The sequence below is a fragment of the Poecilia formosa genome, unplaced genomic scaffold, assembly GCF_000485575.1.
Source record: "Poecilia formosa unplaced genomic scaffold, Poecilia_formosa-5.1.2 Scaffold191, whole genome shotgun sequence".
In the NCBI taxonomy this organism is placed as follows: domain Eukaryota; kingdom Metazoa; phylum Chordata; class Actinopteri; order Cyprinodontiformes; family Poeciliidae; genus Poecilia; species Poecilia formosa.
In genome coordinates this window covers 1-13,729 of record NW_006800130.1, presented here as the reverse complement: position 1 = coordinate 13,729, position 13,729 = coordinate 1, and the positions used below count along the sequence as shown (strand labels likewise).

General features: G+C 38.6%; 2 protein-coding genes across 5 annotated transcripts; both read right to left on the bottom strand.

Annotated features, from left to right (window-relative positions):
- Positions 1–252: 252 nt before the first annotated feature.
- LOC103147825 (serine beta-lactamase-like protein LACTB, mitochondrial) lies at positions 253–6,218 on the bottom strand. 4 transcript variants are annotated; one of them, XM_016678809.1, is made up of 8 exons: positions 5,774–6,218; positions 5,616–5,679; positions 3,934–4,124; positions 3,718–3,835; positions 3,257–3,463; positions 3,007–3,172; positions 611–2,394; positions 253–372 (listed from the first exon to the last, which is right to left on the bottom strand). In XM_016678809.1, exons 1-7 carry the CDS (start codon positions 6,116–6,118, stop codon positions 1,869–1,871), a joined length of 1,617 nt encoding a protein of 538 aa, XP_016534295.1. In that variant the 5' UTR covers positions 6,119–6,218; the 3' UTR covers positions 253–372; positions 611–1,868. The 4 variants fall into 4 exon arrangements, with proteins under 4 accessions (XP_016534295.1, XP_007566418.1, XP_016534296.1 ...); XM_007566356.2 differs by having other exon boundaries at positions 5,616–5,682; positions 5,777–6,218; XM_016678810.1 differs by having other exon boundaries at positions 5,786–6,218.
- Positions 6,219–10,534: 4,316 nt separating this feature from the next.
- Positions 10,535–13,701, bottom strand: LOC103147872 (tropomyosin alpha-1 chain-like; the record flags this gene model as incomplete). Its single annotated transcript, XM_007566423.1, has 6 exons — positions 10,535–10,748; positions 11,773–11,851; positions 12,378–12,447; positions 12,539–12,601; positions 12,779–12,854; positions 13,607–13,701. Coding segments are annotated over 6 exons (387 nt in total), but the record flags the coding sequence as incomplete, so codon positions are not given.
- Between the last annotated feature and the right edge of the window lie 28 nt (positions 13,702–13,729).

The window sequence follows — 13,729 nt, the reverse complement described above, 5'->3', positions numbered from 1 at the left end:
CCAATTTTTTTTTTTAAATCTGTAAGTACTTCATAACTATCCTACCAAGAAAAGTTTAATTAGTTTGAACTAAAGAGCTGAAATATGTGCCAGCTCTTTAGCTGGCACATAGTACCTCTAAGTACTTGCTTAGAGGTCAAGTACTTCTTTCATCAGAAAACTTTAAGCCCTTTTTTGTGCAAAATATAATCATTATGCATACTCCTGGTATTCTTAGCTACAATGTGTCATTTTAATTAGGCCAAAATGAGGTTTTTTCTCATTAAATTGTGGGGTGGTGCAGCCAGTACCTACACAGTACCCATGCAATTCCATTAGAAGTATATTAGGAGGGAGCTAAAGATTAGGGTGATGACAAAGAGGCCTTCTAACCTAAAAGACATAAATCGTAGTTCAAGAAGATCAATGTCCAAACATACAAGTGGAAACAGTCAAAAATGTGTTTACCATTACAAGTGTTTGTTTGTTGTAACGTCAAAGATTTTTATGAAGGGTAAAGAAGAACATCAATATTTTACATAAGATTTTTTTTTAAAAAAATACATAAATAAAATATATTTTTTAACTGATACCCTTTGTGCAATGTTTTATGTTTTGAAGTCTCACTTACCAGAAACAAAAGTCTTGGTGGAAGTAAAAATAACTGTGGATCCGGGGTTTTACTACTTCTCAGTAAAGTGCTTCCACCTAGTGGTAGAACAGATTTCCTACATAGAAGAAACGAACATAAGTTTGGGTGCATTTCACAAAATCTGAAATGTTCATACATTTGTAAAGCCACGTAAGGCAATGGCAGCTTAGGAATTCAATTCTGTGACTCATTTCTTCTTCCTTATGCAGTTATTACAAACCTCCACTTCCTTGTGTAATCATTTACATAAAGGAAACACTTTTTACTATTAGTATGAAAAAAATAAAAAATAAAGCAAGAGCACAAAGGAACATTTTTTAATAATTATTTGCAGACAGAAGATGAAACAAGTTGTAAATTTTAAAAAATTTACTGTCAGTTCCTTGTAGATGGGGGAAAAAAACAACAACAAATGCATCATGAAATATCCTTGAAGTTGAAACTATGAGGATTATGCGCATATGTATTAACATTCCAAGTACAGTTTAAAAGAAAACTTTGAACATATAATGCTAAACATGTGAGAAGTATAAAATAAACTACATGAAGAGACAATATCTAACAACTGTGATATCAAAACAGGAAAAAAAAATCCTCCACAGATCTGAAAGAGGACATGAAAGACGTGTTTGACTCTTGCGCAATTCCACCTACCGACGTCAACCTCTTGCGGAAACGCCCATCTGGAACTGCTTCATTGCTTTCAGTGGGTGTGAAACCTTTCTTAAGAAAGGAAGCAAGGGAGAAAAAGACTGAGGAATTCTAAATTGCACAAGAACTGGACTGAAAGCAAACTGGCTTCATTTTTCAGGATGACAATAATTTCAAAAATGCTGACAATGTAATCTGTATGCCTGAATTGAAAAAACAAAAACAAGAAAAACAAACAAACAAAAAAAAGTCAATGTCAGTTAGGCTTCTTTCGACCCAGACATTAACATGACTTTAGCTCTCTGGGGTCAGCTTGTGAAAACAAAAACCCAGAAAAGAATGACAAAACCTACAGAAGCACTTTAGAATCTCACCGTAGTGTAGCCTGGAAAACTTTCACTGAAGTCTGTTTAAAGAAAACAACCTTAAAAGCCATTAAAATTGTTTTGAGTTTTTGTTTTGTGAATTGTAAAACCTATTTTCCAATGAGATGAGGCATGGATCAACAGTTTTCAGGTGGATTTAAAAGCTGCATTATAAAAAAAATACAACACAAAAGAGGAGCCGAAATTTCATCGAGTCGCTCTCACACATTTCTGGCTTTCTCAAACTGATGAGCAATTTTTAGTGCGGTGCTGTTCAGTCCCACAGACTGCATGTTTGTGATAATGGTGACCACCACTCCTTGGGGGAGGTAGAGAGTCCGTCCCTGGCGTTGGTCCATCTCGTCACTGGGTAACACCAGAAGAACGCTGCTGGCCCCCACGGCTCCCCCTGTGTGGGACACGTAATGCCTGCGCTTCCTGCACTGACCATACTTCTGCAGCTTCTCCACCACCAGCCAGCCTTGGCCGTACAGACCATCGGTATCCCAGGAGGCCTCCGTCTTGTCGACTGGCGTCCACAGCTCTATGGCTGACTTGGGTTTCAGAAAACCAGGGAGCAACCCCTCCGTGTCCTTCAGGTGGGCCACCTGGTAGCCGTAGAGCAGAGCGTTGCCAAACAGCAGCAGGTCTCCCACTGTGGAGAGGAAGCCGCCTCCGGCCCATTTGTAGGAGACGTCTACGTACGGGCAGTTTACAACTCGCCCTCGCTTGTTGAGGTGATAAAATCTGTGGAGGAACCAATAAGCAAGAGAACTTTGGGTTTTAATGCATTAACTAAAAATAAATAAATTCTACTCAAATAACACATGGATTCATGTAATGGTTTACACTTTAACATACAACCCCAGGCTTTATCATATTTTATTAGTACACGACTGAAGTAGAAGGAAAATCCAATGCCATGTTTGGAGTTGTGCCATTCTGTAGTTTTATATTGGCAGTAATCTGTGAGATGCCGAAAGCTTGAGATATTGTTTAATTGCATAATTTGAGAATATGCTGAAATTGATTTACATGCATATAGGCTACATTTATGTTTATGGAGAATTATGTGATTTCTAAAGGTTGTTTGGATCCTATTTAGGATTATAAAGAATAAACGGGGCCGAATACCAACGCATGCCACATATTTGTAAACAATTTCAACCAAATAATTCTTATTTCACTCCCCAGTAATTCATTACTTTGTGTAAAATCCCAGTGAAATACACTGATGTATGTAGTTGTGACGTGACAAAATATTAAAAAAAAGGTTAAAGAGGTGTGGATACTTTTGCAAGGCGATGTAGAGGACAGAAACAAAATATATATACATATATATATAAAAACATAGATTGCCTGGAGCGATGATATATAATGGGGTCATTCTCATCTGGAACTGTATTGTGCATTCCCAGCTCCCGAAACATGTCCTTCATGATATCCAGGAAGCGCTGGTTCGCAGCCCGCTCCAAAACGGCACTCAGCAGTGTGAAAGCGTGAGTGGAGTAGAGGAAAGTGGTTCCTACAATCCAGCCAAAACGTCATTCGGGCTGATTAACACTGAAAATTTATCGTCAAAAATTGTTTTGTAAAAAAATTTGCTTACCGGGTTTGAAAATGAGCGGGTCGTCCTTAAAAAGGTCCAAGGACTTAGTAACGCTTTCATAATTGTCTTTTATGTAGTATTCTTCGTGTTCAAACTCCTTTTTCCGCTGAGCCTGAGTGGATTCTTTACCTTTAGATGTTTGATCTCCTCCGGGTTTGTCTCTGTTGTCAGGTAAGCGCTTCTCATCGTCTCTCTGTTTACTTGTGCCTGAATCAAAGCAGAAACATAAGAGGAGGCCAGGCTTTTGCAATATCTGCCCCCAAAATTGTGGAATAATCTGCCTTTCCCCATCCAGCAGGTCTCTTCTCACTGAGCTAAAGAATGTTCTTTCAACAGATTTATTTGGTTTAGCACATCCTGAGAGGTTGACTCCGTTTTAACTACCTTCTTTTGTCTATTTTAACTTGTCTGTAGATCTTTGGTTATTTTAAAGTGCTTTATAGATAAAAGTGGTGTGGTACCTGGATGCTTTAGAAGTCGCTTGGCTTTCTCTTTGTCCTCCTTAACTTTCTTTGCATCCTTCTCATAGTGCCTTATGCCACTTAGGTGTGACAGTATCATACGAGAAGTTATTGTAACCTGAAAAAATAAACAACAAAAAAAAGCTAAATTTGATTTACCATGGCTAGTTACAAGTATTAGAATAAGTCATTTTCCTATATCCATAAATAACTTACATCTTTTCCATCAAACTGTTTCTGAGGAAACTCTGGCACATATTTCTGGACGGGGGCATCAAGATCAAGTTTCCCTTCTTCGCACAGTCGCGCGGCAGCTGCAGTTGTGAGGGACTTACTGATGCTGGCGATCCGCATCACCGTATCGGGAGTGCATGGGACACGATTCTCCAAATCAGCATAGCCGATGCCTGGATCAGATCAGCAGCTTCAGTGATTGCAGGGTGTATAAAAATTGTTTCATAGATGTGCTTTGAATGTGCAACAAAGCCGTTTACAGGCAAGATTAATGGTTGTGCAAGACCTGCAGAGTCAGGTTTATTCAAAACCACCTTGATTTTGGTTTTGCTCCATCATTTTAATTTCCTTTCTGCATGCAAGCCAACTTCAACCTTTCTCCCAAATGATTGCATTACTGTGTTACTTTGCTGAAACAGATTCTAATACAATTTTTGCATTCCTCTTTGCTAATTCTTGTCAGACAATATACATATTCAAGTGCTCAGGGGCAATGTTATGCCTTATAGTTATTAGGAAATGGTGCAGTGAAATAGCTCTTTTTTGCAGCAGTGTGTTGAAACTAATGAAGTTACAGATAAGAAAGACTACTTCCCAATATTTAAATAACATAAAAAAGTGCAACTTGCACAATATATTGTGCAAGCATATACGTCTTGACTTCATAATTATTTTTTTTTCAGTGTTACTTTTTTTAATTTGCTGGAAATGGTAAAAAAAAATATATATATATATGCACATTTTTCTCTAGCAGATGTGTGGAACTACCCTGTAAATTTTCTGTAACAAGGTAAAGCAAAGTGCCTTGAACTTGCTCCTTTTGTATTTTGTTAATTATTTGGTGAGAACACGGCATTAAAACTTGACACTCTCTAGACGTAGGCGCAATTAGCACCTGACCCAGCAACCAAGATTTTAACAGTATCTAAAATTCAAATATGTGACATCAGGCCATCATTGATGAAGTTTTATTGAATTTCCCCACAGCAAACATTTATTGTTTTCTGACTTCAACTGGTGGCAAATTTTGCAAACTTTCTTTAAAAAAAAAAACTCCTCCTGCTGTCATGTTTAGATATTACCCATTTATTAACCTTTGTAATGATTCACAAAGCAAAAATAATAATAATAAAAAATACCCCCAAAGATATAGGTAACCACTGAGGAACAAAGTTTAAATTGGTGGAAAGATGAAAGTCATAACTTTCTTACATGAAGAGGCAGCCATCATTTGACTGCTTCCTATCACTGAAAACTAGAGAAAAATACCATTTAGATATAAACACCCACAACAACTTTAAAACTTCTACTAAAAGATGCCATTGTCCAGCTGGAAGGTGAACCTGCACCCATGTCTAACAGGTTTTCCTCCAAGGATTGCATCTCTGCGAAAGAAAACCTCCTCCACAGCATGGTGCTGCCACCACCAGGTCCCTGCTGACATATTACACTAATCCCCAAAGAAATACACTAAAGTTTATACTCGCAACATGACAAAACGTGGAAATGTTTGCAGTGGATTTGATAACAGCCTTCCTATTGTCACCATAGAAACTTTGTCTCCAGTATGCAAAATAAAACTGCAACATTGTTGCCAGGTATTTTTGTTCCGATACATTTTTACTCCGAGTTGTAGCTTCATGCTGGACTGTTTTATCACCCACCTTCAGACCACACTTGAACACCGTCCACTGCAACCCCAACTATCAGTCCAGGAGCTCCGACCTCAGCCTAATAATAGGAGAGATAATTAGTAATAATAATAATAAAGATACCAATAAAGATAAGGTGTCTGTCTCTAACCAAGTTAGTTTCAGAGGCCTACCTCTTTGCCTACCTTTATCCGCTCCAGGAGGTCTCTGCTCACTTCTATGGCTTCTGTGTACGGATGAGTCTTTTGTGCTATTTCAACTTTATCATCACATGAGCTGTTTGCAGAGTCAGACCTGTCTTTCAGACCTACTGCTAAAACAATGCCCGCACCAACACCATACAGCCACGTTCTGGACTTTAATCGGCGTTTGAAATTGAAAATGCCCCCGACAAAAAAACGCGTCTGCGTCCGAATAAAAACACATTTCGCCTGCGGCGTTAGTAAGAGAGACCGGGGCGCTGGCAGCGGGGAGCACTTGGCACAAAAGCGACGATATAAAAACATTCGAAACATTATGGAGAAAACGCTCCGCTTTAAATGTTTGCAACGGCTCGCATTTGTCTGTTAACTTACGGGGAGTATTCCTTAACAGTCAGCCGGTGGAGCACATGGGAAGAAGGGGTGACAGCGCGGTGTGGGAGGAGTTTTCCTCTTTAAATGGAGTGCAAAGTGTTGAGAACTACTCTTTAAATGTTTTCACATTTTGTTGCTCACAAAAAGCATCACTTAAAAGCATGAAGAAATTACATGCTATGTAACATAATAACATAAAAGAAAACATTCTTTTTTAAAATGATCACATTTACGAAAAGATTAAGTTCAAACATAATGGAAATGTGCAAAGTAAGCAGCCAGAGTGAGTGTACGACACTGACCTTTTAACATGTTAGATAACTTTGAGTGAATTGTGACTTAATCGAGGGGACAATGTACACTCAGAGCGTGCAATGAGTCACTCGATGACCTTGACCCTGTAGCAAACATTGATGTTTTCAGTCGAGATAGCAAAGAGTCAAATGATTGGGTTTTCATTCAGTTCCCAGAACTGATGAGCATAAAACAGAAAATATCAGCTGTCATTTATTTTTGGTCCTGTAGGCGGTGTCTGGTGACATATAGGTCAACAATTTCATGCTGACCACTCATCATAGCATAAATTTTAAATTCTACAATTTGAAAAAAAGGAGGCTGAGCAGTTGCTTAAGGACTAGTGTTATGTTTTGGTGTCGGTAAAGATTGGGAGAAACGTGGCTGAGACACTTGATTATAAAGGTTTTTTGGAAATTAAAAACAGATTGCACATATTTCTAAACAGCTGTTTTTGCCTTGGTTTTTTATGTGGTACTGCGTGTAGATCTTTGATAGAATACATACTGAAACGGTTGCAGAAGTATGACAGGTGGAATTTTGAAATGGTGAAGGGGTGTTAGTGGCACTATAAACTACTGGGTATCACATGCTCACAAACGCAGAGCCGACTCCATGAAGTTATAAATTACTTAGAATAATATTTTATTTTTGACACGTAAGTAACTCTGTTATCTTTATATCGGACTGTGATCGGTTTGTGAAGGCCCGTTTGAAATTGTGTACAAAACCACGCCCACCCGGCTCAACATTTTTTTTCGCCGGATGATAAATGGTGCAGATCCACTTACATACTTCCTGTTTGAGCAAACAAGGCCAACATAATCAAATCCCAGCTCAGGCAAAAGTCGAGCGTAAGGTTTTGCAGAAGAACACCGGAGATCTCTCGAAATGAAAGTTAAAGCCATGAGTTTTATTTTTTTTCAAACGTGAAAATTGTTTGAACATTCAGAATATTCTGCTCCGCTCACTTAGAATTGAAGGTTAATTCATTTGTAATGGTTATCTACTTTCAAAAACACAGAAAAAAAAAAATCCGTAGTTATACTAGTAATGTTATGTCTATAGTCATTTACAGCTTTAGGCATTTTCCAATGAAAAAGTAGTAATTTTTATCCATATTTGTTTTTTCATTTAATTATTTACGTTTTCAAAAGTCTACCGAGTTTGCAAACTCTTTTTATAACTGCTGACCAGTTTTTTTTTTGTACGTTTCCACTGGTATTTTATTTTTGAAATGGGAAGACTTCTTACCATCAGCCTCATCTTTTGATTCTCCCACATATTCTCCATTTAAACCAGGACTATAGTTTGGTCACTCCAAAATATGCTTCCAGTCTAAATTATTGGTTGAAACCTACTTCTGTAAAATTTAGGATTACAGTATTTGGCCAAAGATTGTTTTTCAACTCACAATTAGCCCCGTTATGTTATTGTGTGATGGATAAGACGACGCAGCATGCACCGCATTGTTGGAAAACTTTCAAAACGTGGTTTTATTTATTATCAATTTATACATTTCAAATATGTTGCACACTCAAAACTTCTAATTTTAAAATAAAACTAAAATGATGCACAGCCAAATGACTGAAATTGTGACAAGAATTTAAACCATGGATTTTAAAGAACATTAAATTTCCAAATACTGTAATGCACAATGGAATCAACAACACAGTAGCACCAGTATACATACAGACAGGCAAAGCCTGTGTACAGTTATACTTGGGTGAAAAAAAAACAAAACATTTTGTATATGGAAAATATCAAGTTTGACTAAGTGCAAAACATTTGTACTTCATCCTTTGGTCTGTGCTTAAGCTTGGAAATCCAGATTATCTTTATTGCAGATGTAGAAAACAGTCCATCACAAATTTTGCATGCCACATCACCAGATGAAATGTCAGAAAGCTAAAAAAACAAAACAAAAAAGACAAAAAAAAAAAAAAACTACATACTTCATTGACTGAAAAAGGCAGAGGTAAAAATCATTTTTATTTTACTGATAAAAAAGGGTCTGGCTATGCTTTAACTCTCCTTAGCTAGGCTCCTGGGTTGAGTTCCGCTGAAGGCAGGACTGTGCGTTCAAAATAGCAACTGGCTATTTTCTTCACCAGCTTTGGAGAGGAATAAGACGACGGGGTTCTGATAAGCAAGGTGCAAATACAAAAAGCCAAACCGCTACACATGTGAGTGTGGGTGTGTGGAGAGGATTGGGGGGGGGGGCAGGTGAACGATGTGCATTCACAAGTTATTCAGTTCAATTAGAGTCTGGTCCAGCATCTGGTGCATATCCAGATTTTCTTCTTTAGCTTGTGACAGTTTCTCTGTTAGAACATAAAAAAAAAATAAGACATTTTCAACTCACAAACAAGGACAAGTGACTCAGTGAGTTAGCTTTCATTAATAATCAAGCTGGAAACTCATCTAGATCAGTTGATTATTGATTGACTTGCACAACGCCACAGAACTGACCAAACAAGAGAGGCACAATTATGATATGCAAGCTACCATGCAAACGTACTACATGTACTAGCTGCTACAAGTACATAAACAAAGTTAAAATGTTTTTGTAATTGTGTTACAATCTAGAACTCGAGTCACAAACTCCAGTCCTCAAAGTCTGGAGTTTATAAGTTCTGCAGTTTTTAGATGCCCCTTTGCTTTAGCACACCTATATAAAAATAACTATACAATTAAAAAGGGCTGTTAAACTTGGCTGCATGCTAAAGAGTCAGTTCAGCCATTTATTTCAGTTGTGTTGGACAGGGGTACATCTAAAAATTGCAGGATAATCAAGGACCCGAGTTTGAGACTCCTGGTCTAGAAGGTTATATTTTCAAATAAACACAAAGTCAAATGATGACTCGGACAGAATGAATAAAAACCACAAAAACAAACAAATAGGAAAATTAGTTCAAAAAGAGTTTTAGAGTACAAGCGCCCAGTAATAAATTGAAACAGCTTTGTGAAAATCTTTTGTTAGTTTTGAAACTATTGGTCTACACTGGACTGCAGACGGTAAGAAAGGAATGCATCACATACCCCTTATGATGGTGCTACAAGATATAAACTAGAAAATGTACTTGGAATTTAACAAAATGATTGAGAAAAACATTTAACAAACATCTTATTCTTTCATAGTCTATTTACCAGGTTACTAGGCGGTTTTTGTTAGTGAGATACTGCCGTTTCATTTTGTAGCTTTAACACCCACAAGTGAGAATATGTCCCATGTAAATATCATTGAGAATGTAAAGGATAAGGTGTAATTCATATTCTCTTGATTATGTCTTCAATTTTGTTTTTCATTAAGAATGATTACAAGTATCTAAAGAAATGTATCTATAAAAAATTATATCAAATACCATTTCTCACCTCTTCAAGATTTTACATTGCAGAAGCTAAACTTAGCCACTTTTCACACAAAGCAGAAATGTTGGATCCCAAGTATTGGATCAAGGTACCAATCAAGGTTCTTTAATTGATGTACACCCAACTCCTGAAATGCTGTAGCGTTAACTGCCTGAAACTACGAACTGAATGAAACAGACCCAGAATCTGTCATCGAGTATTTATTCAAATTCAAAGACAGTCTTATGTAACGCACAAAGCGCATTTGTTGAGTTAATAGCAACTTCCTTCAATTTTGCCATCACCGGATGAAGCTCCACAACTCTTACATGTTCTCCATTTGGCCAAACTACACTTTTCTACAATCTTCCTGACAATGACTCGGCAGTGAATTTCTCCATCTCTCAGATACTTCTATCAGTCACCTTCTATACTTCACTGAACGCATGCATCAATTGCTACTTGGCTCGGTTTTCAGTCAACCACCTGAAGTTGCCTTCTCTTTAATGCCAACAGCACCATTTTTGATGTTTTATACTTTTGCTTCACAGAACAATAGTTGAAGAAAAGAATGGACATTAATTAAAATCTATTAAATTAAATTTTTGGAAAATGGGAGGTAAAAGGTTTCATGAGATGAGACAAAATGACGGCATGATGGATTTGCTAGTGCCAGACTAGGCAGACAAAAAAAGGGACAGAGTAAAGAGATACAGCTTACATAGAAGGAAGGATGTTTATTTTTAACAACGCAGGAAGATTCTAGGGTTCTGTACAAGTGGTGGGGTGCAACGGAGTTGACAATATGATGAGGAAAGAAAAGCAAAGACAGGGAGGAAAAGGAAAATGGAGAGCAGTCTGGAGAGAGCAGACAGGTTCTGCTCGGGCAGAAGGAGGCATCTTTGATGAGATGTAAACAATTTATCTGTGTGGAAGAAGAGAAGCACAGTGAACCCAAGGAGGTTGGCGTTTGGACCTACAGCAATAAACCACAACCTGAGGAGTCACACTGACACACTACAGCAAAAGACAGAATGCATAATTAAATGCATTGTTTGTACAGCAAAACAAGAATGGTGCTTTTCATTTATCAGAATGAGCTAGTGACTTTTTTTTTTGAAGTGGAGTTATGCAGAGTATTTACAAGCAGCAAGTATCTTACATATAGCAGGCCAGAGTCACACTAATCTTAACTTGGCTATCAATGCGTTTCATCTGAAGTCGAACACTCCAGGTTTAAGGTTTGGAAGGTAAGAAACTACTTGTACGTACTCCTCACAAACTCACTTCAAAACCAATACAAACAATCCCATTGACTTAGCAAAACTGAGGGCTCAGCCACAGTGATGCTATACACCGACAACTAACCTTGAGCTGGTACAGTGACAGAACGAAGGGCAAAAATCATGAACATGCATGAGGCCTTTCTTCTGGACAGAAGTAGACCATATTAGTGAAAAAGTAAACAAAGCAGAACCATCAACCAGAGCCGTTAAAATGCCTTCGCTGTCTAGTTTCGGTAAGCAGCCTGGAAACTCGGATATTAACTCAACATCTTAAGAATTAGGCATTTTGGAACAAAAATGCATGAGAACAGAAAAAAGTACAACGATAATTCATGTAAAAGATTAAATGCATTTTTCTGGTTTTTGCATTTTTCTGTCCATGCATAGAGTTACTTCAGTCCTGTTTACAGTAAACTGAAAGAGTGTGATTTATAAAGGCAGACCATTTTGAGTCAGAAATGTTGCAAACTGACTCGAATCACATGCAGACAAAGTTGGGAAATATCTGTTTTAGCACTTGAACTTAAAAATAAAGATGAGCTAAATCAGATAGAACAACTCCAGTGGGTGAACATAATATGGAGACAAAGTTGAACAGGCAGTCGGGCGAAGAGGTGAGGAGCGCGACAGTAAAACAAGCAGGTGTCGAAAGGCATAAATTACATGGAAGTCATGTCGTTGAGGGCATGGTCCAGCTCCTCGCTGATGGCTTTGTACTTCAGTTTCTGGGAGTACAACTCATCTATTGGGTGGGGCAGAGGAGTGAAGGGAGTGTGCAGTGGAGGCAGAGCAAAGGAGGTGGAGGGAGGAAACGAAAAGGAGGCAAAAGGTGGAGGATCCAAGCCATAGAACGTATAGAGAAGAAGACAGGAGGAGAAAATGGAAACAATCAAAACAGAAGTCCCTTCGCACTTCAATTGGATTGAGCATGGAAAGTACTCCTGGGTTTAATGGATGTTTTTCCCTTAGGTATATACATTAAATTCTGCAAACCCGCTGTGCAAAGACATATTTCTACTACATGGAAGGAAAAACTCACTGGTGATACCTTCACACAACCTCCCTTTGAAAACATCCAAATATTATTTTTAAACTATGAGGTAACATCTAACCCTGCTTTCAGATTTAACACAAAAGGATGTGTTACCACATTAGATGACGCTGCCTGAAATAAAGACTTAATGTCGTCAAGAGGACAGCAGAAGAAAAAGGAGATGGATCCACATTTAAATAACAGGAGGCAAATATATTGCGACGAAAAAGCTCACCTTCCAAGTCATCAATGGTCTTCTCAAGCTTGGCTACTGATCTCTCAGCGAACTCAGCACGAGTCTCAGCCTGTAATGTAGAGACGCATCAAGTCCAACACTTGAACTGTGATTCAACACCTCTGGCTTGGTCATCTCAGTTCAAATTAAAGAAACTTTACCTCCTTCAGCTTGTCGGTGAGGACCTTGATCTCCTCCTCATACTTGTCTTCCTTCTGTGAGTACTGATGAGCGAAAACGGAAACAACAGCATCAAATATAGGAGCTCAAATCTGCTGTCCACATTCATAGAAAAACGCATTAGCTGAAACTTAAAGACTTGACTCCTCTGTCTCCCCAGTTCGCAGTCTTGAAGCAGAAAAGGTGCAACAGCATGCAGAGGCCCAGAAAGTCACGCTTACCTTCTCTGCCTGGGCCTCCAGTGACTTCAGGTTGTTGGTCACAGTTTTCAACTCTTCCTCAAGTTCAGCGCATTTGCTGGTGTTTTAAACAAGATACAAAGCCAAGGATGCAAAGAAGGATAAGGGAGGGGATTTTAAAATAAAAACAAAAAGAAAAGGGTGGGAACAAGGATGGACAGAAGCACAGGTAGACACAGAATGGGTCCATGGGAAATGAGAAAAATGGAGAGAGGAACCGAATAAGAAACACAGGAAATCCCCCCCAAAAACATAAAAATGCCTCAACAGAGCAGTAATGTGAGAACAGCATAGTGAATTTAGTAGTGTTATTGTCAAATCAATGCTTTGCATTCAAGTGTCATGCAATTTGTTTTGACGTTATTCTTGCTCAGCTCTCTGCTATGTTAGGCATTAAAAAAAAAAAAGTCTAAAACATCCAGGAAAAAAGGCGTGAAAGGAACAAGCACAGTGGGCAAAGCAAATGCAGCAGGGCAGACGGTGAGACAAGCCACTCAGTAATCGCATTCGGTTGGTTGTACCTGTGTAACTGTGGAATTTAGCGATTTCAGGCTTTGCTCCAATACCCTTAGCTCGTCCTCCACTTTCTGAGCGCGCCTGTTAGTGGGCGTGGCGCACGTGCACAAGCCACAACCATTAATAAGGAGATGGGCATGCAAATGACAGTAAGAACACAGTGCACACTGTCTAAATAAAAACAAGTCCTGCAGTGTGGGTATTAATACAGAAAGCTTTTTAAAAACGTGAACATTCCGGCATCCATGCATGTGTAAGTGCAGATTCAGAGCGCACGGGAGTGAAAGCGCTCACCTTTCTGACAGCTCAGCGCGCTCCTCTGTACGTTCCAGGTCACCCTCAATGATGACCAGTTTACGTGCAACCTGGGGGTGCAGCACAACAAAGTGTTACGCCGCAAAACAGCAGCTTAAAAAC

Excerpts from the sequence above, each read along its gene's own strand:
- LOC103147825 (XM_016678809.1), bottom strand. The coding sequence starts at position 6,118 with ATGTTTCGAATGTTTTTATATCGTCGCTTTTGTGCCAAGTGCTCCCCG. Across the intron at positions 4,125-5,615 it reads TGTTCAAGTGTGGTCTGAAG|GCATCGGCTATGCTGATTTG; the intron begins GTGGGTGATAAA and ends GATCTGATCCAG. Across the intron at positions 3,464-3,717 it reads GCGACTTCTAAAGCATCCAG|GCACAAGTAAACAGAGAGAC; the intron begins GTACCACACCAC and ends GCTTTGATTCAG.